Below are 27,971 nucleotides of genomic sequence, written 5' to 3'. Positions count from 1 at the left end.
CCAAGATAATGGAGTGTGCTCTAACTCATTCCTTTAATAAACTGTAAGATATTCCACAAGCATATAGATGTCATGAGATCTTACCTTTGTTCCACCAACAGACACTGAAATTATTCATTTTTGCCAGAGACACTATAAATGTCTGTGTGCATAGACACACACACCTTTGTATATACATTCACATTAAGTACTTTTCTTTCAAAAAAAAAAAAAATTCTCTAAAGTATGCCCCTTATCAGATGTATCATTTACAAATATATTCTCCTATACAGTAAGTTGACTTTGTTCTACTGATGGTGTCCTTTGCTGCATGGAAGCTTTTTAGTTTGATATAGTCCCACTTGTTAATTTTTGCTTTTAGAAACCTGTCCAGAAAAAAACTGTTTATGATGATGTTCAAGAGATTTTTGCCTGTGTTTTCTTCTAAGTGTTTTATGGTTTCATGTCTTACATTTATATCTTTAATTCACTTCAAGCTTACATTTGTGTATGGTGTTAGACAAAGTACCACTACTGGATTAAAAGATAAGCACATTCTTTTAATTTTAATAGGTATTACCATATTTCGTCCATAAAGATGGTAGCAACACTAACTCTCATCATCATTACATGAGTTTATTTCCCCACATCCTTGGATTTTGAGCAAAGGATACAGAAAAGATATGCTTTACAGCCACTATGGAAAAAGAACGCTCAACAAATAAGCCCAAAAACAAAACAATTATTTCAGATTATACTAACAGAATTCTGTGTGGGGTCCTACTGATCCCATGGTATGATATCCTGAGTAAAAGAAAACATAAAATAACCAAGGACCACTTGAGATATTTAAGGACAAGAATCACAACACAAGAAGGAGTTCTAGAAAAGGAGACTGAGTCAGACAGTTTAAGGAACTCAAACTCAGCAAGAGGAAGGAGCACAACACCGGGTCAAGAGACCAGTTACCTTTTCTTTGTTCAGTTAGGGAATTATAACAGAAAAGAAATTCCACATAGTCTTCCTCCATTTCTGATTCTAAGTCTATAAGGCTTTCAAGGTGAGATGATTAAAGACAAAGGCATGGAATGAAGAACAGGGAATGTGATTTCAGGGAACACAGGGAAGAAGCACACCTCATGCCCAGATCAGGGTGTGGCCAACTACAATTCACCAGCTCTACGTTTTCCAGAGCAGGATGACAGGGAAACCAACAGGGCAAACTAGTAGAGACACTTTACTTTTTTTAATGGAGAAAATAACTACTATTTATTTATAGCAGCATAACTGACTTGATTATCTACAATAAAAAATAGGTGCAAAACAGCAAAAAAATGCAAAGGAAAAAAGAAAAGCATAAACAGTTTTGAAGTGTATAATCAATCAATGGCAGAACTAGAAAAAGATCTTGCTTATTGATGTAATTTATTAGATTTAATGGGCAGATAACAACTGGTATTTGGGGAAAAGGTATGTTAGAAAGCAGGAAATTAAAAATTAAAAATTTCCAATGGTAAAAAGATAATCCAGAGGTAATCAAGATTTAACTATATTAATTTTATATCATTAATTAAATATCCTGTTTATAATGTTAACAGTTTAATAACAAAAGTGCCTTAAAATGGCAACTACCCTTATGAAACAAACATTAAAATCACAAGAATTACTATTTACCTTTGAGACAGTGGGTATTTTATTCTCTTTTGGCACACTGAAGTGTTTTCTTTTCTCTTCTGACCTGTAAGTCTTGATTTCTTCTTCCCCCTTTGCAGTTCTCCATTCTTCCTGCCTACTGAGAGAGTTAAAAGCCATACATGTTAATCTAGAAGTTTTGTAACTAGTTTTCTCTGATGGAAATGTTAGGTGTCAGAGAGGGAATGCTACTCTCTTTTCAGAAAGAGGCAAGTGATGAAGATTTCTGAGTTTGAATTCACAGATTGTGACCTCTAGACCTTTGACATTAAATGACTAGAATATTGGAAAGAGACTGTCTACTTGATACTACCATTTCAGCTATGGGGCTTTTTTTGCATATTGAGAATTGGGTTTGGAGAACATGGTTTTTCCAAAAGGTAACTGCTCCAACGGTTAGAAACTGCATTTATTTATTTTTTAATAAAAATTAGAAAAAAATCATGTACCACGTAAATAGCTAGAATCCTTTAAAAAAAAAAAAAAAAAAAGGGCACCACAGGACTGTGAGGTTGAACTCATAGAATTCCTAGAATCTCTGAAAGAACCACATTCTCTCCAGTGAAAGGCATTTAGCTACCGAAGAACTTCAACCCAGACACCAAACTGAAACTGAGCGACAGAAAAAACTGAGGAACATTAATTGTGAATTTATAATTTCAAGGGACCTGAACTCACAAGGACAAGAGAATCTTACTTTTTACTTTAATTCCTTACAACTTTAAGAGTTTTTGAACTGCAATGGTATTTAATCTTTGAGCTTAAATCTTTCCCTAGAGATTTTTAAGTTGGGAGTTAATATTCAAACTGGGAACAGCTCTATAATGTTGATATTTTATTACTAGGTTATATTAATGCTGTCATTTTACTTACAGAATCTCTGATGTGACTGGTCATAATTCTAAATGGGAAATAAAATGACTAAATTTAAATCTTGTGAAAATGGCCATGATTTAATTCTTATCAACTTTCATTTGTTCATTTATCTTTTTTTGAGTGTGAAAATTTATTTTAATTTTATGCACAGAAAAAAGACTGAAAAGATATACCCAAAATGTTGAAGTTATCTCAAAATGATAGATTATATTTTTTAGAAATTTTTATTTGTTCATTTATTTTAATTAAAGTTTTGACTGAGATAATCGCAGATACATACAGTTCTAAGAAATAACACAGATTCCCTATACCCTTTACTCAGTCTCCCCCAATGATATTATCTTGTAAATCACAACTGTACGTTGACATTGATACAATCCACTTGGTATTATTCAGTATTCTCCGGTTTTACTTCTACTTACGCGTACATTTATTTAGTTCTAAGTTTATCACATGTTTAGATTTGTGTAACCATCACCCCAGTGGAGATACGGAACAATGCCATCACCACAAGGATCTCCTGCAGTGCCCTTTCAATTACATCCCCCTTTCTCTCCTCCTCCTCAGCCCTCTCTACCAATAATGTCTAGCAATCACTAATCTGGTCTCCATTCCTATACTTTTGTATATAATTTTAAGAATAGCTCATAAATGGAATAATACAGTATGAAAGCACTGAGACTGGTTTCTCACATAGCATAATACCCTTAAGATTCATCCCAGCTGTCAGATCAACAGGTAGTATTCCATGGTGTGGAAATATCATGCACCCAGTGTTGGACATATGGCTTGTTATGATGTTTTACTACTATGAATAAAGCTGCTATATATTTGTGCACAGGTTTTTGTGTGCACCTCAGTTTCATTTTTGGGGGATAAATCCCCAAGAGTGCAAACAGAATCACACAGCAGTCACATGTTTAGGATTTTAAGAAAGTGCCCATCTGCCTTCCAGAGTGGCCGTAGCATTTTACACTTCCACCAGTGATGCCTGAGTGCCTTAGTTTCTCCACACCTTGCAGCAGCTGGTGCTGTCACTGTATTTTAGTCACTCTGACAGGTATATTGAGATTCTCCTCTTTGATCAAAGGTCTGGTTCTTGTCTTTTACCCATTTTCTGCTTGAACTATTTTGTTTACTGTTGAGTTTTTTTAATCCTTTATGTATTATAGATAATAGCCTTTTGCTGGCTTTGTGATTGGATTTAATTATAATTAGTGTTCTAGTCTGACCCATTTTAAAAGCCTTCTAAGGGCAGACTTTACCCACCAGTTGGTATTATCCCAGAAAGATTCTCAAGGGAAGAGTGCCAAGTATTGAGGGCAAAGCTCCAGGAAGGTCAAATATCCTTTGAAGGAATGCCTACCGTTGTGCCTAACCACAGACTTAATGGTTAAGCCCGGTGAAACCGTTAAAAAGGTGAAGAAGTGAAGAACATTTGGAGAGAAATAAACTTTCCCCACTCCTCATGTTTTCTTCCATGGGCAGGGACCTCTACCACCAACTAGCAACCTGGACTCTTCACTTCTTAGAATCATTCTTCTCCAGAGGAGGCAGTGTTAATTACTTAGTTGGTGTAGTATGGAAAGAAAAATCGGCTTATTAGGGCCTACTCGTAAGCCCTTGTTTGCACATTCTGCTTTGCATTTTAAAGATGCGAACCAGCCATCTCACATGGGGAAAAATACCGTGGCCCAGGGCTGTTTGCAGTTCAGTATTAAAAAGCACACTTTCAAGCAGATAAAAGCCACATCCCTTTCATTCCTATCAATAATAAAAAGTAATATTCTTATTTCTTATCCATCTTATTATTCTTTTATGTTTTTAATTACTTCAAAACTATTGTTAAAAAGGTGGGTGTTATTTATTGCATCCCACAAAATCTTAAAATTAGAATTAAAAAGTGAATAGGAATCTACCTGAAAATATATAAGAATTAATTTTTTAATTAAGGACATCTGGGTATATTTGTCATCAGATAAAGTTACTGTTCAAACTTTATTCTTTAGGTGTCTATTTAATCCTACATACTAACATGAATTTGAAGTACTGTTCAATCAAAAAGCGTAATATATATGAACAGATTAAAAATAATTATGTAATTACTTTTATCTTTTCAGAACTGGAAAATTCTGAAATCAATTGCATGTTTTGATCTTCATTATTTAAATTACAGCATAGTACTATAGTACATAGTATTAGTTGGGTTCATATGAACCACATCAATGAATACTGCATTACTAAAGAATCAAAAGGAACTGGATATAAAGTTCCCTCATAGCATGGACCCTGAAACTAGAATTACATCAAAACAATACTGAATTTATGTATGAACACTTTTAAATATAAAAAGATCATTTTAATATATTTTTTCAAATAATGTATTTTCACCATACATCTGAATGATATGGTGGGAATGATTAGTAAAATCCACAGAAAACTTAATTGTAACAAACTTTATGAAATATGTTTTAAGGTATAACATAACAAACAAGGAAAACTAAGTTAAACAAGAAAAACTAAGATTCAAATACACTACTCAATAAAATCTTATATTTGGTCAACCCAAATTTATGTTTCCTTCCATTCACCTTAAACACATCCATCCTCATATCACTTAGGATCATGTGTGTCCTAGAAAAGGGCATAGACTGAAATTTAATTTTTCTTCAGTTATGAAGTTTAAAATACTAGCTCTTCTGATAAACTTAAAATAAGTTATAGAGCTGACTGTAATTCAAAGTGAACACAAACACCTGTGGTACCTAAAAATTCACAACCCCCCTTACCTGGCCACACCGGCTGACAGCTCAGGCACCACCACCCTTCGACTCCACGCCACAAGATCCCGCTCAGTGGCTATCTCACTTCTCGGTGCATTGCTGTGCATCTGCCGTACGCCTTCAATCTGTCCGCTACGCCGCAGTCCCACATTTGGTGGTGAATGAACCTCGGAGACAGAACTTACAGAGCCTAAGTGAACACAGCAGCATTAGTAAGTTCCATTCAGAGACACATCTCCATGAACTTATCATAGAAAAAAATCTCTACTATCCTATCTTCCACATGAACTATGGATTGTGATGAATAATTAAATTACCAAACAGAAAACCAAACCAGAAGCAAAAGTTTAATGAAAACAGAGCGTGGTTATTCAATTAATTAAATAAGCTCATGAGATATAAAATCATAATTTAAAAAAATGCTCACGATTTTGGGGAAAATTATGCAAGAAGTAGAAACAGACAAATCCAAAAGGACTATGGTTCATAAATTTGCTTTAATTTTTCTCCTAAAGTTTACTAATATACAATAAGGGTGATGAGACGTTGGAGAATTGTGACTTTGAAGGTATTTCACAAATTTATCTTTAAAGTTTTTCTAAGTTCTACAAGTTTACTGTAGGAAATCTGGGAGAATATATACATATTAAATAACTCATTATCTACAGTTTGGAACCTTCCAGTATGAACATTTTCTTGGGTCATTAAATATTCTTAAAAAACAGCATCATTCTGGCAGCCTAGTATTTCATTTTACAGGTGTCTCATCATTCAGTTACTTATCCCCTGTTGGCACTGCAAACTTTCACTGACTCACTCACAAGAATCACAGCTCACCTCGACCCAAGCGGCCGGTGTTACTGACACCTGCTTCACCAGAGCGCCGCAGGTCTTGCTCCAGTTGTAGCCTTTGAATCATGCTGTCCAGGGGGCTGATCTCCTGGTTTGCTTGCTGACTTAAAACTTGGTTCAGTCCTACGTGATAACAACACACAAAATGCTGAGAATCCTTTAGTCAACAATTCCATCCCTTTTACTCACTTTGAATCCGGAATTTAACAAAGTCTGCTAGAATAAAAGACCTATAATGATCAACTGCAAATGATGAAAGTTTAAAAAAATAAAAAAGGAAACATGCGCCTAGTGATAAAAATCATTCAGGCACTTCTGTATTCCTTATAATTAGGATTAGAAACATATTACTTCCTCCACTTTATAGATGGGAAAACCAAAATAACTTCTCAGTCCTACCTGGTGAGTAGCAAATGCAGGACTTCATCACAGATCACAGTTTCTTTCAAAAAAGCAAATCTGATTACCCACTTGCTCAAAAAACTTTACCACTTTATTTACTCAACAAAGTCTTGATTGTCTACTATGTGTTAGGAGCTATGCAATGGAACAGAGGATCCAGTGCTGAGTAACAGATAACAAGGCCCCTGACTTTCAGGCTAATATTCCAATGGAGAAATTGAATCTAAGCCCATATGTAAATAGATGGCAAAATTTTAAAATAAAGACAATGAGAAGAGAAAACAGAGACATTAGAGAGGAATGACCTGTGGTGAGTCAGGAAAGGCAGAGTCTCTCCTGCAGAGACAGCACATGAGCTAAGCCTGGGGGAAAAGAAGGATCAGTCATCCACAGGAAGAGCCAGGGAGAGCGCACTGCAGAGAGAGGGCAGGCTCCAAACAAAGGCTGTGCAGTAGGAAGCAACTGGGTGTCTTGACCCCTCTCCTTTTCCAACATCAACTCTCACCTGTGCCTACTATATGGGACTACTTGGTTCTTTTGATCTACTAGTAAGATAAACATCTTTATGCTTTGGTGCTTTTAACTACAATATTCCCACTTCAAGTATAAACATGATATACACTAACTTATCCTTCACACACCAACTAAAATGGCACCTCCATGGTACTTCTGTGACACTATTCCAGACCACCCTTGAAACAATTAGCTGCTATCCTCTTTCATTTCCTTAAGCAATATTCACGTCTTAGTACTCAGCCCAATATAAAAAGGAAGCCCACTAGTTAGTTCCTCAAAAGCATGGATTGTGGACTATAATTTATCTTAACATTCTAATTCTGAACCCAGCACGACACTAGGCATAAAAAAATGTGTAAGAGTTATTAGTCGATGGGAGCACTGCCGTGAGAGTAGAAAAGGGAGCAACTACTACCAGGTATGCAGGTCTCCCGGGGATTCAACGAGATCGACTTCAGAGTGCGCTGGTAGGAGAAGACACAAAGGGCTCGAAAGGAAGCACCAGCAGTAAGAAGGCATAAGGGGAGGGAAATAACATGCGTGTGGCGCATACTATTACTTCATTTTGCAAGAGAAAAGTGAAATTCAATGGGATAAAGTATTGTGTCCAAGGTTACAAAGCTGTAGGGTGTAAAATGTAGACATAAAATGCCTGTGGACACTTCTTTCCCAGTATGCTGCCAGGAAAACATCTCCTGTTTGAACATTGATAAGGAATCTGATATAACTCCAGTTTATAGCTGAGGAAGTGTTAAAGCATATTGTTCAGTGTGAATAACAAACCACATTTAAGCCAACTTATTACTATAATAGCCATCATCTATTTTTACCCAATTCTACGGGATTTCTCAAAATAAATTTTATCATAGCTCTAAATTTGCAAATAAAAATAGCTAAAAATGCCAAAAGTTTTTTCAAAAAATACTTTTCTTCTGTTGTATTTTTGTACTTGCTAAGTCCAAAATAATGAAAGAAATGATGTTCACTCTGAATTCTGTGACCTAGAACACTTAAAAATTCCATGACTCCCTTTCAAGCCACAGTGATTGCTAAAGGTCCTCTTTTGGCCCTGTACTAATAACTGGTGTCAGTTTCAAGACCAAGGCCGCATTTTACTCTAAGGGCACCGTCGTATGGAAGAAAGAGGAGTGGACTAGGTGTCAAGAGCTATGCTTGAGTCCCTGTGAGTCCATGTATTTTAACTTGAAGACTTAGGTTATTAAATTTTCTTTTCCTCAAAGTTGAGGATTGCGATACCACAAATATAAATATTAAATGAGATGTTTATGAAAGCCCTTCATGAACTCTTAAAGGTAAGAAAATAATTAGAGAGTTAGATAGCACTAGTATTTTAATAAATGAGCCCTTTCCTTATTTCCCTATGCCTGAAATCCCAGACTAAGTGCTATTTTCAGACCTGGGCAAGATCTGTTCTTGCCAATTTACCTCCAAGAGACTAAAGACATTTACCTTAATCTCAGTCCCTTGACTAAGACTTCTCTACTCTAAATCCCTGTTCTTAGACTCCCTGAGGTCATGCTGTATCCATGGGCTGAGATGCCTTAGTTTCACATACTCCAGGTGTTCAAGTCCCCTGGATGGCGTGCTCTGCAAGAAGCAGTGGGGACCACTCCTCTAAGGCGTCTCCTCACCCACTATCCTGAGTGGGCATGTTTAGTTCCCACTATCTGATCCAATATGCCCTTCCTACCCAATATGCCCATCTTCACTGCAATTTCATGCCCAGTCCTTTAAGGAAAATAAGAGGTAGGTTCTCTATAATGCACTGAGACTGAAAACAAACCTAAATTATTTAAAAGGTATTCACTATATATTATACACCCCCCATGTGCCCTTTACATCTGCCTAGAAATCTGTCCATTATGCTAGAGTACAGAATTTCAAATATTCTCAATCTTTTTTTCTAGTCTAAAATGTAACAGAAAGATTCATAACTGCAAAGCTGGTTTAACCTTCTTTATATAGAGTCTCTCCATTATTTCCACTTAATAAACTGTTGTCAAAGGGGGTAAAATCTACAGACCTTGTCTCCATTTCAACTCCCATTCAGTTCTCCAGCTTATCTGACTTTGCACCTCCATCACATCACAAAAAGAGCTCTCAAGACTTTCCATCCTTCTTACTTAAAAACTTTTAAGTTGATCACTTCTTAAAACAATCTTCAATGTGAACAAGTGATTTAGTTTTATTATCTCTCACACATACAACTGTCTCCTTCACTAACATTCATCATAAGTGTTAACTATGTGTTGTTCATAACTGTATTTATCCACCTAATTCACCCCATGAGAGCAGGGAGCATCTATTTGAACTTAGTACTGAATACCACAGCTTAGCAGGTGGCAGGTACAGAGGAGGTTCTGAATATATGTTGCTAAATGAATTGATTTACCTCACAGCAAATACAAGGACTTAGCCTATTAGTCTACAAAGATTATAAATGGGTAGAGCCCAAAATTACTTCTTTAAATCTCCATTATTCCTTAATTATAATATTTAAGCATTATTCAAAGAACTTTAGGAATGTATAAAAAATTATTTCACTTTTCATTTGTTCCAAACAATGTAAAACAAAACTTGCCTAATCAGTGATTTTATAAGACTTCAGTAAAGGACAATGTAGCTGTCTATGGAAACCAGTGTTTACCTGAGGAAGTTACTCCCATCTGAGGAATGAGTTGCTCCTCCCTGCAATTTTCCCGGCCAGGAACTAATCTCTGGTATCTTGAAGGATGAGGGTTACCATCAACATCAACCAGAAAAGGAGGGGGCATGAGATGAGGTGCTTGCTGAGTCTGTTCATCTAAGACAAAATTGTTGGCATCACGGATGAGGGGCCGATAATCACTATGAAAGAACATCTGATCTGCAATCTGTAAAAAGAAAGGCCCATGAAAGACTGGAAAAATAAAAATCTGTCATTAAAAATTTCAAGTGGAGGCAAACGTTTTAATGTAACACAACAATATAAAAGATAAAAGACTCTAACTGTAAATAAATGAACTGTAAACAAATTTTTATTTTCTACATTAAATTTTATGACCAGAGAAGCAGTTGCTTTGAATTTTCTCTGGAAGAAACTGTATACATGAAAAACATTAAAAGTAAGTTAAATGCTAAAAGCAAATCTAGGCATAAATCATTCAGTGGTGTTGTTACACTTTGCCTTATTTTTTAAATTACTAAATACAGCAATTATTTGTTTAGCAAAGGGAAATCGTTCAATAAATTTCTTTGAATTAGACTAATAATAAAATCATTTATAGAATTTTTAAAAATCCTTAAATATATGGTAAGCATGATTTATATAATATTAATATAAAAATTAATGCGACATAAGTTTCTGAAAGTCAGTAAACATTCTCTAAAATTTTTGAAATATATAATTAATATAAACTCATGCCTGACACACCTGTAACTTCAAAATTTTATTGGTTAACTTGTGATTTTTAAAACTACATTATGAACTATTCAATTTTTACTATGATAACCTTTATACCATGGTACCACAAATAAGCAATTTGTCTTTTAATCACAGGTCTTAAATAGAATCTTTAGTATTTAAAAACATCAGCTACCATCAGAAGGCCATATATTTTTGAGACCCACATGCAAGCCACAGATTTGTACCCCAAATAAATGTACATTACCCATATAAATAAGACATTTTATATAATTTCAAGGAGTCACCCCTAGCTTACACACCCCAACTTAAGAACTGCAATCTAGATGGTTCTAGCAGTCTACTTAAAAAGTCATTCTTTCCAAAATACAAAGATTATTAAATAAGCCTAATTATTATCAAATGTCTATTACAGAAATTAATAACTGCTGTCTTCACCCTTTTCCCCAAAACATAAGTTTCTAGGCCCATTTAAAATGATTCTTCAAGCTTTATGCTGACGGCATAAATAATTCTCACCAACCCCTATACAACCCTTAGACATCCATAAATTAAAACAAACAAAAAACCATAAGGAGGAGATGTGAGTCATCATACTCTACCTTGTCATATTTGCTACTGGAGCCAAAGCCAAAAATCAGAAGATGTCCATGCGAGTCTGTGCACGCGAAATGCTGGCCGTCAGGAGAGCACTTGCAGTCAAACACTGCACCGTGTCCTTGGCCTTCAATCTGAAATGCATTTGACCAACAATCAGAAAACCGCCATTAGAACAAAGAACTGGTCACTTGAATCTTATGATAAAAGATACGTAAGTTTGCATCCTAGCAAAATGAAGATTAAGCATAACACGCTCAATAATAAATTTGTGAATATTCATGAAAAGTGCCAGATTAACAGCCTTGAAAAACAAAGTGTTCTCTTTATTCACAGACCAGACACAATTCGGGAAATAACACCAATCTCCCCCACCCATAAAATTCTGCTTCATGTCTTTAACCCAGATTTAAAATGGAATTGCACCTTACATTCCATGCCATCTGCATTTAATCAAGCCCTTTCAGCAAAGGCTCACAACGTGTAGTAACTGTAGCGATTTTTTTGGTAACTCTCGGAAGTAGAAGCCAGAGATCACACTGCTCACGAGACCCTAAATTTTTCTTTTTGGTAGTAAGTTCCCTTGATGGTCTGACTCATCTTTTAAATGGTGAATTTCAAAGGTTAAAGAAAAGGTTTTTTTTACCTGATAACTGTTTTCTGTTTTCCAGTTCCATTAATCCAGAACGAATGGGTTTCTCCCTGCAACCTGTCAATCAAGCAGAGGTGGCCAATCACCACTCTGAATTTTTTGCTCTCAGTGCTTCTTCAGACTATGTTCCAGTTGAAAACTTCTTTAGCAGTGTTCTGAAAAGGTAAAAATTCTACCCTATCTAAAGCACATCTAGGGATCGATTTTTAGAAAACAACTAAAATAGGGAGTTGACTCCCTAACAAATGACAACTAAGGATGATTTTCAACAAATGCGATTGGATTTCTGGATTAGCAGAATCGGAACACACACACATTATCAGGTAAGAAATACCTCCTCTCTGTTCCGGTATCCACTGATCTAGAACAAAGTGAATTTTATTTCATATCCCAGCATCCCAGGAAATGTTAGGAAAAGAGAGAAGTCGTAATTTTCTTACTTTAAAGTTAAAAACATGGCATACGGATGAACGTGCAGTTTACCAAATACAACCATGAAATTAAAATTTACAAGAGTAGTTTATTTCCCAGTGAAAGTTTGCATTCTAGTCAAAAGAGAGAATATCACTCCAAAAGGAAGGGTTCTGCCTGCGAAGCTGCTATAAAACCACAAATGAGACTGCCTCCCAAAGGAAACTAGTGCTTCCTTAAGACCAAAAGAAGGAAGGAGCACACTGGTGTTTATTGATGCTGTTATCAGCTGTGATGATAGTGGAAAAGAAGTGAGAATAACTCCTTAAAATTTAATCATATGGAAGAAAATTAGTGAACTTATCTCATGTCTAATACACTTACAGATACACCATAAAAGCAAGAAAATGAATCATAAAGTGAAACAGGACCCTTTATTGGTTGTTAGGAAAGCTGAAAGACAGCAGAGCAAGGGAATGGATTCCAAGTGTACTTCACAACTATTCAAAAGCAAGAAAGAAGAAAACTATTTCTCCAGATTAATACAAGGGCGTTAGCAAATACACAGCTCCGTATTGCCAAAAACAAAAAGATTACAGTAGAAATGTCAGGATTCAAGCCTCTCTTTTTCAGTGTTTTCTAGGCAAATAAAAAGTTTTTTTTATGACATGAGCTGCCGTAAATAAGTAACCACATTTACAGTTTACCTCCGAATAGAATTTTACATCAAAAAACTCAAGACTAAAGAATCGAACCTGCCTTGACCATGTGCTGTTAGATGTTTTATTTATCTCAGTTCTTCCAAAACATCACAAAAGACCAAAGAAAAAACGAATAAGCAACTACTTTATAAAAAGATTTGCTTCCAGAACTCTAATGCTATTATAAGTCTACATTTATAATTCTAAATACACAATCAAACAGAGAAAGATCTGCAAGAAGTCTGACTCGGCAATGCCAAAGGAGATTTGGAGGATGTTCTTAAGCCTGGCATCCTTCAGGTGGTGACCTGAATTTTTTCTCAGCTTAAACACAATTTTCTCTTTTTGGAGAGTGGTGGTGGCAAGAACCCTATACCAATGTTGCCACATTTACAGTTAGCCAAGGATCTCAAAAGGAATACTTGGGAGACATGGAACTTACAAAGTTCTAAAAAAGCAAAGAAAAAAATAGCAATCCTATGAAGATAACCTGTGCTTCCTACACCTAACACATGCCACTGTGGATATGGCAGGATGACGAGTTTTCTTAGTGTAAGGTATCTGTACAACTCCAAAGTGACTTTTAAATGGAGAAAATGAAAGTGTATTTCAGTAACCTCATTAAAAAAGGAAAAGAACATTATTTGGATTAACCACTATTAATGAAGGCATTGAAAGAATCTGCTTTACTCAAGAATCAATTAGAAAAGATGTCCATATCCTTATCAATCAAAATTCCAATTTATCTTTAGTAATGGTTCCTCAGATAATAAATACCCATTAGTACAAAATGCCACATAGGCTTTCCAGTTGATACAAACTAGGAAAATATTTTACTTTCCCTATATAACTAAATATACCCTAGCCCTTTTATGATTTATGCTATGATTAAATAAACAAACCAAAAATGAAAGTTAAACATTTATCTCTGAAAAAAATTTCATCATTTTAAACCAGGGTCAAAGTCTTTAATAGAATTCTAAAAGAAAAAATTTAGTAACAAAGGTATTGTTTGTATGCATCCATAACTAAAAAGAAGTGAGACTTACATTCAAAAACCAAAAGGAAGAAAATATCCTATCTATATTATATAAAGTTTTATAGGTCTATCATAAAACTAAATGTACTGTTTAATAAGAGAATTTAATATTACATTTAACTTATTGACTGCTGTAGTAAACTTCAAAATGGAAATAAATAAATAAATAATAATGACAAATTTTCAAAGTAGGTGAATTTCAGATGAAGTATTCTTCTAATAAAATCAAGTTTGCTTGCTAAACATTATTTGGGACATGTAAATAAAGCCCACATATTGAAACTCAGACACATTACATCACAATAAAAAGTGCTGAGAAAAGCCAGGAGACAGTATTTACTAGTAAGTATAAAAATTTCAAGACTAGGATTTAAAAGAAAATAGAAAAATATATTTAGCGATTAGGATAAACGTTTGTTTATAAAGCAAGAGATGAAAGGATCAAACAAGTTAAAATAATAATGACTCTCGGTAGGAAAATCCTCATACTGACTAGGGAATCCTAGAAATATTTTCAAGAAATGAGTGGCACAATTTCGTTAGAGGTTTATAACTGAATTTGAAAAATCTCAATCAATACAGAAACTTAGAAAATCAGAGCTCTGATAATGACAGAATTACCATACTTAATGAAGAATACTAGTACCTTTTTCAAGGGAGAAAACTACCCACAACTTCTAATACGAAGGAGAAAGATGAATAATTAAAGGAGACAAAGGAATGAGGCCTAAAACCCATGAGACCTCCCCTCTGGTAATGGGAAAAATCACCCAATCTCTCTGTGAAACAGTAGAGATCATTTAAATGATTACTACAGTCAGACCCAGTTCTAAAATCCTAACATCTGATATTCAGGAAGGCTTTTGGAAAAACTTGGCGAATTTGGAAATGAGGTATGCAAAAGCACTTAAAACGCACACTAAAATTATAGGGCCTAAATTACATTAATCATGAGGAACTTAAAGATAGCTAAATAGGAGTATGCACTCCTACAGAAATTCAACACAAAATCAGGAAGGTTAAAAATATGGGTTATCTTAAGCAGAATCATCCTCTAAAGGAATTATTCTAAGTCTCTGACCATTGTCAATTTTTTATTTTACACAATTTAAATTTATCTATCTTTTAAAGTGAATTTTATGAGATGGACTCATATCCCAAGAATTAAACAGCTGAGAAGCTGAATTTATGCTAATACTCTTGGAAAGTCCTTCCTTATGTAAAAAGAATCTTTTAAAGTTTACCAACCTGAGGGAAAATAAACTTAAGAATGTACAATAGATACTGAAGACAGATGCTGTCATATGTGTGATTAAAATATGCTTTTGTTGCCTTCTAACTGATAAGCTACAGGGTAAACAAAGAGTGTATCTTAAGGGAAGCTATCCAGACTCCAACAGTCTAGGTGTCACCAAATTACATTAGAAGATCATCACTGAATGAGTATTTCCTTTAAAAACAGAAAATTGTTTAATTTATGGTAACATTATTACATATGAATTAAAAACAGCTACTTAAATTAAGTGGTGCCAAGATAAGTTTACATAAAAAAGGAAACTGCTATAACTGTCTTAATAAAACCAACAGATATAAAAGTGATTTTGAAGAATCAGCTCTAATTTTCATCAAGAGAAGAATACACTACCAAGAAAATAACTCTTCAAATTATTAACAGCATTTTGTTTACCCATACTCTAATTTCTCTGAGAGCAACAATACTATTAATCAAGTACTTAAATTTATTCTCCCCCTTTTGCCTCTCAGATATATTAGTGGGCAAATTCCTAACTCACTCTCTAGAGACTGTGATCTCTTCTCCTTTCTGTTAAATATGACTATTTCTAAAAGTTTACACTGTCCTATCTCAGTTAGGAAGTAAATGCCATTCTACATGGAAGACTTAAACATTTCTTTTTCTCTACTCCAATCTCCTCTAAGTATTCTATCTCCAGATTATTGACCATTTCCACATAGGGAGTTCAACACTGTTCCATAATTAACATATAAAAAATCAGTTTTCCTTCACATCTTTCGTATTTCCATTAATATCAATTATTCAAGATCGTGTAGGCTCAATATTCTCAATACATTTATTAAATTTATTCTTCTGTCACTCTCCAGCCCTAATCATTCCATCAGTCACAAAACACCAAACCCTATATACACATTTTTCTTTCATAAATGTCATACCACCTATCCTTGCAATTTTTCATTCTGATTTCACTGATGAAAGTAGTTCTTCCCCCACCTATCTAATTTCATACCTGAAACACTACTATTGGCAACCAAACTATTTTTTCTCTTAAGTTTCTGGAATATAATTTATCAAACTCCCCACTACGTTAACTTTTCTTTATGCTTGTAAGGTAACTTGAGGCCATCAACAAGCCATCTACACCTTATCACCCATTTTTCAACATCTATTCCAGACAAACTTTCTAAATTACTCTATGAACATGTCATAATATTTCTACTTAAATATATTATAACTATCATTTATAATACTTCTCTTGTTGATAAACTTTTTTTACTGACTCAATTCTTATTTTAAAGGCATAGTTCCAATTCTTCCTTTTCAACAAAGCCTTCTTAGACCCTCTACCCGACATGGTCTCTACTTCTTTAAATACAGCAATTATCTTTTCCCATAAGCCATGCTACCATTTGAAACTATTTATCCATACTTATTCTTTTCAGGTGTGTTTTTTCACCCCAACTTAACAGCAAGCTGGCTAAAAACAAGGACCATGTCTTTCTCTTGCTTGTGGTCTCCCTATTTTGTGTTTATGCATAAAATAAACATTAAATGTTTGCTGATCAGAATGTTTTCACCTGATGTTCACATTCTGTGTAATTTTACATACTTTCCCTTGTAACTATTCAATCTCAAATATCCGAACAATATCGACTCATGGACCATGTCAAAGAACTACTTCATAAAACTTACCAAATACAATATAGTGTGACAAGCTAAAAAGACAAACTCACATGAAGGGCAACAAATTTTAAGATATGTCCTTGATATGAAGATATAGATGAGAAACAGACAGAATCTAAAGAACCCCAGAAACCTGAAAGAAAGTGACAGTAACCAAAGTTTATAATCAGAAGATTGAAGGTAATTCCTCACCCAGAGAGGCTGAAACAAGGACTGGAAGCATCAAAGAATCCTTTTAACACGCAGAGTGCAGATAGATACATGATATCTTGTTAGATGGTGATAGGTGTTGAGATAAATGGAATGAAGGAAACAAGGAAGGAAGGAGAGAAAGAGAGAAAGAAAAAAAAAAAAAAAGAGTGCTCAATCTTGAAATCGCGATTCACAAGAGAACATGGTATGAGATGCATCTACTTTGAACTTCAATTTCCTTTCCTAGATACACACAGCTACAATTTCCAAAACTAAAATAGAGGGCAGACTGAGAACATGTTAATGTCAGAAGTATGCATGTGCAAAAATTCTGAGTGGTAGATTGGCAGCCTCTGCTTGTTTGGAACATTCCAAGGAGAAATACATTGTTCTGGATTAGTGGACACTGGAACATTTTTTAAAAATCTCAAGTGAAAGAAAGGTTAACAATTATAAAAATAAGGAAATTTTTAAATAAATAAAAATTGTTATTTGGAATTTACCCATGAAACAACAAAAGTAAAGCAAAACTCAAATTCAGTAAAATCACTTTCTAGCAAGAAACATCCTGTACTGTTCAATTAAAATCAAAACTGGACAAGAACAAACTACAGCTTTGAACATGACAGAAATATAAAGATATGGAGAGAGAGAGTCACAGACACAGCTAGGACAACAGATACAATGAAGAGAGCAGGAAAGATAAAGTGCGAGCACCAGAGACAGGAGAAAAGCTGCTGATGCAGGGTCTACACATACCACTCCAAACACCTTTTATTTACTGTCTAACAATCAAATGGCCTAGCACTAAGAAATGTGAAAGCCTCTTCCTATCTTCTCAATTTAATATTCATTTAAACTTACAGTTGAAACTTAGCTATACTGTGTTAGTTTAAGGTAAAAAAAGACTATAAAAAAACACTTTGTATTTAGGAACATTTATGGTCATATTAAACTTCTTAACTTGCTTACCTCTCTCAGGGAATGGGAATATTACAAAAGCCCTCACCTTCTGTTCAGAAAGTTGGCATGCATCTTCAAGTCATTTCTGGGAATAATGACTTTGCCTCTTAGCATTTAATTGAAGCTTTTAGAGCCTTTATACAAGAGTTTAGAACAACTCTGGTCAAAACAAAGCTATACCAGGCTTTCTAAACTATACTCAAATAGTTGGAATATTCTAAATATACACTATCTACCGCCAACAAAATATTCAAATATACTCTACTTGTGACACGAATACTCAAGTCATGTAAGGACTATTAGCTGAAACATTAATACTAAACATAGTTTTTAGAAGAATGTAAGTAAGTAAAACATTAAGGCTTACAATGTAGATTTTAAAAAAGAGTGAAATCACCTTATGCTCATGATCTTCGCTACAACATTCTCTTTACCCTCCTTCTCTGGTTCATCAAAATAAAAAGAAGCTTTCAAGGTTTCTACCTTATATACTACAGTTTTCCAACAAATGCTTTTAAAAGTTTAAGATTTTATTTTATTTTCAGTTAAAGATGAGACAATGGGGGACTATTCCATTTCATGCCCTGTGTTACACCATCTCACTTGTCATATACTTCTTATAAGTAACAAAAATAAACCTGACACCCATCCCCCAAATGCTTTCATCATTCATATCCTCCATTAAGAGGAAAGATAGCAGTAAAAATATGAAAAATGACTTCCATCACTTTTCTAGACACCACCACCAGCAAGTTGAGAATGTATGTGTAAATTTTGAAATGAAATAAACTAGGGGATTATGTAAACACACAAGGAATTCAATATCTTTATCTTAATTCTCTCCATCTCAAACCTTTTGTTATTAAATTTAGGTAACCCTAAAAAAAAAAAGTATAAGATTTTAAAAAGTGTAAGTCTTGGCTTGATAGAGGGGGAAGAAAAATAAAAGGAACTGGAATATTTATCTGAATGATGAGTATCAGTGCGATATTAAAATACCAATGTCTCATTTTAAACATGTTTAAATTATTGAATGTATTAACAAATCTATTAAAATGTACTTACTATACTATAAAATATTTAACCTTTCACATCTGTAAGGCATTTTGAAAACTCAAAAAGGAATTTAATTTTTTTAATAGGTAAGAAGAGTACAGTAAAATGCTAGTTATTACAAAATAATTATGTTACATGATTTCTTTCTTTTGCAAAGGTATTATAAAATTTAAAGTGTAAAATTCAATTACCGTAATAAGCAGTGTTCTCAAAATATACTTAATAAAAACATTTTTAAAAACTTTTATATAAAATTTTTATTCTTTTATATGCATAGCTTACATTCCTTATTTTCTAGCCAAAGGTTGTGGCAAATGTATTTATTCATGTTATAAGCTCTGATTTTAAAACTCACTTTAAGTATTACTTAATCTTAACAATATTTCACCTAAACTTTCACTATATCTCATCTGAAAATGGAATATTCCACTAGAATTATTCATTTTTAAATCCGCAAAGGCACTATAACTAGTCATTTCACATGGTGCTCAAAAAACTTACTTACTAAATTCACTTTATGGTTATGAGTACAATTAAATATCAGGGATTGAATTTGTACTCAATCAACTTTTATTGTATTTCAGTAATTCAAAGATTTCTATAACTATAGCCAAAACTCAACATTTCATGACAGCAGATAGTGAACACAGGTTCTACTCCTCCCTCAAGCTGTTTTTATTTACTTCATAGCTATGCTGGATGCCTTATCTTCCACCTGCCCACAGATAAAATAACGAAAAGAACAAAAGAGAGAAGAGTAAAAAGTAGGGCACTTAGACAACTTATAAATTAAGAGACAGATAGGAAAAATGATCAAGCCGAATGTTAAGATCTTCTCAGAGTTACTATCATTATGAGAACACTTCCCCAGATGTATCACTACCTGGGTACACTGGGAAATAGGCTGTGCAGTGACCAACCATAACCTGGAGTTGCATTAAGAACACATTGGTAATGTAAAAGACCCCAGGTTTAGACCCCAAGTGCCCAGATGACAGCTGCATGTCCAGGGGAACCAGGGAAGGCACTCCATCTCTGCAGTTCCCTCCATTCATAAAACCAGCAATAGGAAAGTCTGCCCTGATTCCAAGATTTTCATAAGACCCAAATGAAATTAACATGTAGAAGTATTTTGGAAACCATCAAAAATCAAGCAAAAAAACTGAAGGGAGTACTTACTTTAAAGAAATAAAGGGTAACTTCTTTGCTGGTTTTTGAAATGCAGGATATTATTTTAATCCTTGTTAGTCTGTTTTATTTTCCTCACAGTTTGAGGATTCTATGGACACCATCTAACTCTAATTATTACATAAATTTGTTTCTTCTGTCCTTGAGAGGCTTTTCTATCTTTTTTATTCACAGGAAGAACAAGAAAAATATGCTTATCTAAAACTCTTATTAAACAGTATATATTGTGAGGCAGTAATGGAACGAATCCCCTCGCCTATGTCAAAGAGCATACAATACAGTATGGCTGACTTCTGCTCCTGTGTATATCACTAACTGGTAGTGATCTAAGAACAAATCACTTCAGTCTCAACTTACTACAATTTTTATAGCTACTAATAAGGTAGAGTATTAGTGTGACTTACCTGATGAGTGGAAATACACCTTTATAATTTAAAGTGAAAGCAGCATTCGAGTATGAGAGAAACTTCCCCTCCAAATACTCTATTAATACAGCAATACTTTTGAAAATATGAAAGCACTAAATAAAGTTACTAATATATGTATAGGCCACAAATTGTTCTCTTTTGAAGATATAAAGACGAATTGAAAAATGATTGATTTCCTTATTCAGCAGAAATGCTCCAAAAAGGAGCAAACCAGAAACACAAAGATCGAAAAAGGAAAAAAGAAAAAAATTCCTCACCAGCATTATTTAAGGATCTGTCTCTTTAAAAATCTCTTCTACATACATAATCACTAAGGAAATCCATCTATCACTAACAACTGTATCCCATATAAGTAATACCCTTTTATAAAAGTAAGAATTTGACAAATACTAGCTTTTACCTTATGTACTCTAAGGCATATCCTCAGACACAGCTAAAGTTAATACACTACAATAACTTCTGCTCACTCCTCCCTGCAATTGTTTTTATTAATTATTCTTACTATGTACAAGTAACTTTACTATGATTTTCAATCAAGTATGGTATCACTTCCATGGAATTTTTTCATGAACCATTTTATTTCACAAATGACTATTCTGTAATTTTTTTTTTTTTGCAAAATAATTCTGACCACACATGCTATTAATTTTATGACTTATCACTAGGTTTCGATAATTTTTTTAAAAATCTGAAAACATGCCAAAATAGAAATATACACTTTTTTTTCTTTTGTTGAAGGTATGTAAAAAAAAATGTGAGTTGATAAAGAGCAATATTTGAGGAGCACTTTATACTTCAGAGCTTAGAGATGAGTGGGAACTCTACTGCACAGTAAGCTGTATGTGATATTAAACAATTGCAATTCAAACAAAATACGTAAAGATCTATACAAGCAAAATGTGGAGGGGAAATGGATTAAACCCAAATAAGTATCTAACATACAATAATTTGATACAGGGCAAGAATGCCTGACTCTTTGGCTTTAATTTTAAAATAAACTGGGTGTATTCGAATCAAATTCTGTTGTACTAGAGGACTTCTGATTAAGTACAACACAACATAAATATTTAGTTACAATTTGTTCACATGATTTTCCAATCTTATCTGTATTGTATGTTCATACTTGTGCACTTCTCTTCAGTTTCACTGTTAAAATTATTTTAAAAATTAAACTGGTTATCACAACACACATGTACTGTAATATGCACAATTAATTTTCTTTTAAATTCAGCCTCTAACTTATAGTGCCAAATAAGTAACTCTTTTCTGAAACCTAAAGTCAAAATCATGTCTGAACCAATTCGTAAATGGATTTCCTTTGTGATATGCAGAGTACATGCATCCAGAAGTCCCCAAATCTTTAACAGCCATAAAATGAAGAGACTGATTACCATATTGAAATAGGACCGAATTTTGACTCCTCTTGCCAGATCCCACACTATCACATTTCCATCATGACCAGCAGAAAAGAGAACTCTTGGATCGAATGGGTGTGGCTCAAGGACAAATACCTCATCTTCATGACCCTGGAATATTTTTTAAGTGGCAAAGAATTATAAATACTAAAGAAGAAAGAAAAAGAAATTCAATTAAACACCAATATATTTCTAGAATTCGAGTTTTAAGAATTATCAAGTGGCAAAAATCTTCTCTAATTTATCAGTGAATAAAAATGAAGCTGAGCTATTATCATTGACTAGAGCTTTGACTTCATTTGGTGAAAATGGAGACTACTACATACTAAAAAAACAGCAAGGATCTGTATTCTAAGCAAACCTATTTAGCTGCATTTTCTAATTATTTCCAATCAGCCTGTTACCTGTCCAGGAAGTAAGAGTTTCTAACTAACATAAAAGACTTTCTTCCTCAATGAAAACATTCCATTCTGCAACCAGCTTCAGTCACACCAAATACAAATTAAGTCTCTTTTCTCACTTACCATCAAGACATGAATTAGTTGACCAGTGTAAGAATTCCAAACTTTCAGGGTCATGTTATTAACTGCAGTTATAACCGTACTGTCATGTCGATCCCACGCTACCATAGTTACTTTCATTTTGGTGATTTTATCTTCTATTCCTTGAAGGTTTTGGCTGAAAGTAATGAAGGCAGTATTCATTTACACTGTTTATTAAAATACCAATATGACAAAAACCTAAACGTGTTTTCTTCTAATTTACATTTATAGTCATTAAAATAGATACAGCTATCACTTAGGAGTAATAGAATAGCTTGCTTTAAAAAGAATGATGGTAAAAATCACTGCACTGCATCAGCAAACCCAGGACGTCAGCACTCCTAAGCCCTTAGTAATAGATGGACTTGAATAAACTGCACTGCTTTAACAGTCTAAACCCAGGAATTCTGCACATGCTGCCTGCTCTCTCCATCTTTTACCGCTGTTGCCAGGCCCTGTTAACTGCTTTGTTTTCCCATCCATATGACGTGACTACACACAAATATAAATTGAGAAAAATGACAGAATACTAAAACCAAAAACAATTACAAGGTGTAATGTGATTTCTCTTGGCTGGAGAAAAATATGGATATGCCACATCATCCCTCTGGTGACATGAAACAAAATTTTCCGCTTTCTGGAAAAACTAGTCAAACTTTTAACTATTCTCACAGTACTATTATCATCCCCTTAACAAAACTGAATTGAAAAAAATCATTAATGCAACAGATCTTCTCATATATGGCAAAAAATCAATGCATAAAAATCACTGCCTTTCACCCCCAATAGCACCTCTAGCTATAGCAAAGAAATCACTTTAACGTGGATTACAAGAAATGCTTTTACAGGCTGAGAGTCACACCAACCTGTAATAGAGCATACTTCCAATCATCTATCTATAGCTACGTAACACTGTAAATCTGATCTCTTACCCTGCTGGGCGAGTAGCCATATCCAACAAAATGCTCTTCCATTCTCTTCGCTTAAACTGCCAAATACGTGCTGTCCCATCACGACTTCCACTTACAAACCTGGATAAAAGAAGCACAACCCCACCAAAGAAATAACATATATCATCAAATGCACTCTCCCAGACATGTTCTTAAAAATACTAAAGAAGACCATTCATCTTTACTTATACAGCATTCTAATATGAGAGAGAGATTACCCTATCAGATATTTTCTGTAATCTAAGAACTTCTGAAACTATATGAGCTTTTAAAATTATATATACATACATTCTAATATGCATGGTTAAGGCCCAAAAATAACACTCAGAAGTGATTCAAGGTCACTGATCAGTACCTTAGACAAAGAATTGTTGTTTTCCAAAGGAAAAATCATGACTTTCCTTTCAATATTAAAGAACTTAGCTTGTTCTAGTCTAGGTACTTAGAGAATAACATCCATTCTTTTTAAAACAAGAATGTAAGAAAATTTACGTGTCACCTAAGTTTATCAATAAACAGTTCTTCTCAAATGTGGTAGGTTTTTTATCTCTACTAAAAGTTTTTCTTATATTTTAGTATGTACAGCAAAATATATAGAATAATAAAAGTCCTGATTATTGAAAGTGGCCAAATAAACTAACATTATTACAAATAAAAGACAGATATTTGCATACATGTGAAAGCTATACTGCTTTTCAGTATAACTGGTCAAGTAAGTGGTTAATTCATACACAATGCTAATTAAAATGTAATCACAAGAAATATCTTTATTTCATAATTTTAAAATTGCAATTAAATTTGATACACAAAAATAATTATTTTACCTGTTACTAGTGTTGGAAAACTGGATACTGTCAACTTTGTCCTATACATAAGGAGATAAACAAAAAATGGGATCCTGAATATAAACTGTTAGATGCATTTAAATTGTACTCAATTAATTATTTTCACTAATACTTACAGTATGAAACTCCAATTCTGATATTTTCTCTGGCTGACCTGATCCGAAAAAATAAACCCTAATAATATGATCTGTGCTTCCTGTGGCCAGAAACATTCCACCTGAGGAATAACAGCAAATGTTTATGAATAAAAGGATTTCAAAATCCATGAAAATCAGGTAATTAAATATGTGACAATATATACTGAATGATAGCTATGATACTCTAAAACTGTTCATACTTATCCTTAATGACCTAATCCATCTAACCTGAACTTAAGAAAGAGGCTTGCTAATATAATTAACTAGGACAAAACTTTCCACTACAAATTATTTCACTAAATGATTACATAATCTTAACCACATTAAAATTATTAGTCAGTCTCCCTAGAAAACATGTATTTTAACTCTGCTGGAATCCTCTTTTATCCCATTTTTCATCTATTAAAATCCTATCAATTTTTAGGTCCCAACTCCTTCAGTAGGTTGTCCTTACAAACTCTGGAATCAAATGAGCCTGCTCTCCTCTGAACTCTCATTCAGACTTTGCCTTGTGACACATACATTCTACCTGGCAGATCAGTGGTTTAAATATGTAATGGGCCCTCTCCTCGGAATCAATACTCCTGCACAGTGTTGAAAAGAGTGCTATTATAACTACATTCACACTACTATGAACACATGTATAGTACCTATATTTGCATTATTACTTGAAGGAAAATAGTCTTCCTGACAGTAGCAGCAGAAATCTAGAAGTCAGAAATTAAAGATGTTTTGGCATAAATATGGCAGAAATAGATTCATGTCATCAGTCTGCTGTCATTTATCTCAGGTACTACTATAATCCACAATTATGAAATGAAAAGATAAGCTAGAAATAATTGTGTAAGAAATCGGTATTAAGAACAGTAAGTACAAAATCTGTTCATGGTTCATTTCACTTCTTATCAATTCCCTTTAAGCCTCCAGATCATAATTTGTTTAGAAAGATTCCAATACCCATTGCTGCCACATAAATTTAGACATAATCGGAATAGCAGCTACACAGCTACATTCCAAAGGGCAGAGAGAACAGACAAGCACTGGAAACACATGTTCAAACATCGACCTAGGTTCCTTACACAGAGCCCCTGAGCTACAGCAAACCTCCAGAATCCATGAAACTATAACACAGATTTAAAATACCTTCCTTCCAAAGAGGTGACTATTCAAAATCTATTCTTTAACAGAGTTAACTTTGAAATTCTATATTCTCGCCTGCAAGCATATGTTCTTCTTAAAGAAAACTTAGTCATGTGAGTATATAAACGAAACTCTAGCAATTTTCAAACATGTCTTAATTGATTTACGATCATCCACTGGTATAGATATGAGAATATAACTTATCTTACAACAGTAAGTATTTTCCAAAAATCTATGTAGTCCACTAGAGGCCTTCTAATGTACAACTTTAAGGGCAAAATTAAGGAAGAAAATCTTACCAGCACTAAAAGAAGAACAGATCATTTGAACTCCAGGCCGAGGGCGCTCCGTAAATTTTGCAGGTCTTGGACTACAATACAAAAAATAAACAATTAGAAATATCCTAAAGGGACCAGCAACACTAGAAATCAGCTATTTCAAAAACTAATCACAGAAGGGCTAAATTAATAAGCAACAGATGGCTCCCCTCCTAAAAACAACTTCAAAATCATGTCATGATGAGCAGATCTCGTGGAAACTCTAGACATAGATTTTTTTAGGAGCTCCTGATATACAAAAATCCACACACAAAATTTCCCAAAGCCCCTGTCACACAAGACATTTAGTTATTAGTTACACTCACTTCTAATCAAATTTAACAGGTTCTCAGTTTTTTGTACAGTAAAACTGTAATGCACAGCTATGTAAGGAGATAAATCACTTGTAAATATGGATACACTAGCACAATAGGTGTTGTCTATGTGGCGTATGTATAGACCATCAATAAATGATCTTTTTCAGTATTAGACACTGTTAATTACACATCTCCCTAAGTTTACAGTTTACCTTCTAATGTGACAAAATATGCCTTTTAAGACTCCAAAAAGTAAGAATCTTACGTCAACTATAATGCTCACTCAACTATAGAAAATAGGTCACACTCAACTATTTTATATTGTGTAACTGTGTTTACATTATATTATATAACTGTGTTACAGATTATGTCATATATTAGCACTGCTGACATTACATGTTTAATGTTACAATCAACCATATTAAGAAATATTATGGCTTTTACATGATACCAATAAAAATGTGTAAGGTGCCAATACAGTAATTACATTTAAAGCTCTATTTAACATACACTTTGACTTACTTTTTCTCAGATTAAGAAAGATAATTAAAATATAATTAGAGCCCTCAACCAGAGTGCACTGCACAACTTTCACAATCCAGAGTAACTGAATATAATAGTGGCTTCAATTTTGTGATCATTTAGGGGAAAAAAAGTATAAACTATTTCTGCCTGATTAATTATGTATTCCAAACAATAGTTTCACTGATACAGAGCACAATAAAAAAAATTGTTAACATTTTTTAAATTGCTAGCTTTGTAAATAAACACTACCATTTTAAAATAAAGACATACACAAATTATTAAATAATTCAACTTGAGTTGATGATTTATAAACGGAACTCATAGGTAATTGTTGAGATTACCACCTAATGTGAACAACTTTCCACCCTAAGAGATACCATTTCAACATAATGTAATCATTGGATTACCTCACCATTCAGATGTCTATGGGTATACATACCCCTTGAATGTCTATGGGGTACATACATACAGCATTTCCTCTCCCCACTATACCGATTTGAGAGGTGGTATGTCATAGACAGCATAGGACCAAAGGGCAGGGAAGTATTCTAGTCCTGGCCTTGCCAGTTTTTAAAAACTGTTTTAACTATGGAAGTCATTTAAACTTTCTTTGTTATAATATTGTCCAGCCAACTTATTTTTATAAACCAAGATATTAATATAGGTGATCACACAAACGCAAAATGCTGTTATGGGGCAAAGGGGCAGATGTATCTATCTACCTGGATGTAGTTCAGTGAAAATTTAACGGTTCTGTTTTCCTAAGTTTCCCTATATTTACAGTGAACTCTAAAGTTTATAGGTGGTGGTAACACAAGTAATAATAATTCTAAATTGCAGTCTTAGGAACTCTTAAGATTTTGTTCCCAGCACCATAAGGAGCTACTGAGATGAAACGAAGCAGTGCAGAGAGGAGTGGTAATAAAACAGGTATATTCTGAAGGAAAGAGCCAGTGCTTGGACAAAGCTGAGAGAAAAAAGAAAAAAACATGTTAATGAACAAACTTTTGTTGAAGTATGAAAAGAAAAAGGGAAGCAAATACCAAAGAAGTCAGTGGAGAGCCCAAATGAATGTTATTTATTCAAGGAGAAAA

At 33.9% G+C, this 27,971-nt stretch overlaps 1 protein-coding gene across 3 annotated transcripts in view; it reads right to left on the bottom strand.

Moving 5' to 3' along the window:
- Positions 1-27,971, bottom strand: part of PHIP (pleckstrin homology domain interacting protein) — a 132,244-nt gene that overhangs the window by 53,737 nt on the left and 50,536 nt on the right. For all 3 annotated transcript variants that reach the window (XM_036886307.2, XM_036886311.2, XM_036886321.2), the window contains 11 exons: positions 26,018-26,088; positions 24,558-24,658; positions 24,421-24,461; positions 23,579-23,677; positions 22,629-22,782; positions 22,081-22,215; positions 11,127-11,255; positions 9,769-9,994; positions 6,168-6,305; positions 5,337-5,520; positions 1,654-1,771 (listed from right to left, as the gene is read on the bottom strand). In XM_036886307.2, the coding sequence (XP_036742202.1) occupies positions 1,654-1,771; positions 5,337-5,520; positions 6,168-6,305; positions 9,769-9,994; positions 11,127-11,255; positions 22,081-22,215; positions 22,629-22,782; positions 23,579-23,677; positions 24,421-24,461; positions 24,558-24,658; positions 26,018-26,088 (1,396 nt within the window). The remainder of the gene's footprint in view (positions 1-1,653; positions 1,772-5,336; positions 5,521-6,167; positions 6,306-9,768; positions 9,995-11,126; positions 11,256-22,080; positions 22,216-22,628; positions 22,783-23,578; positions 23,678-24,420; positions 24,462-24,557; positions 24,659-26,017; positions 26,089-27,971) is intronic.

The sequence above is a fragment of the Manis pentadactyla genome, chromosome 16, assembly GCF_030020395.1.
Source record: "Manis pentadactyla isolate mManPen7 chromosome 16, mManPen7.hap1, whole genome shotgun sequence".
Taxonomy (NCBI): domain Eukaryota; kingdom Metazoa; phylum Chordata; class Mammalia; order Pholidota; family Manidae; genus Manis; species Manis pentadactyla.
This window is presented reverse-complemented; position numbering and strand designations above follow the sequence as displayed.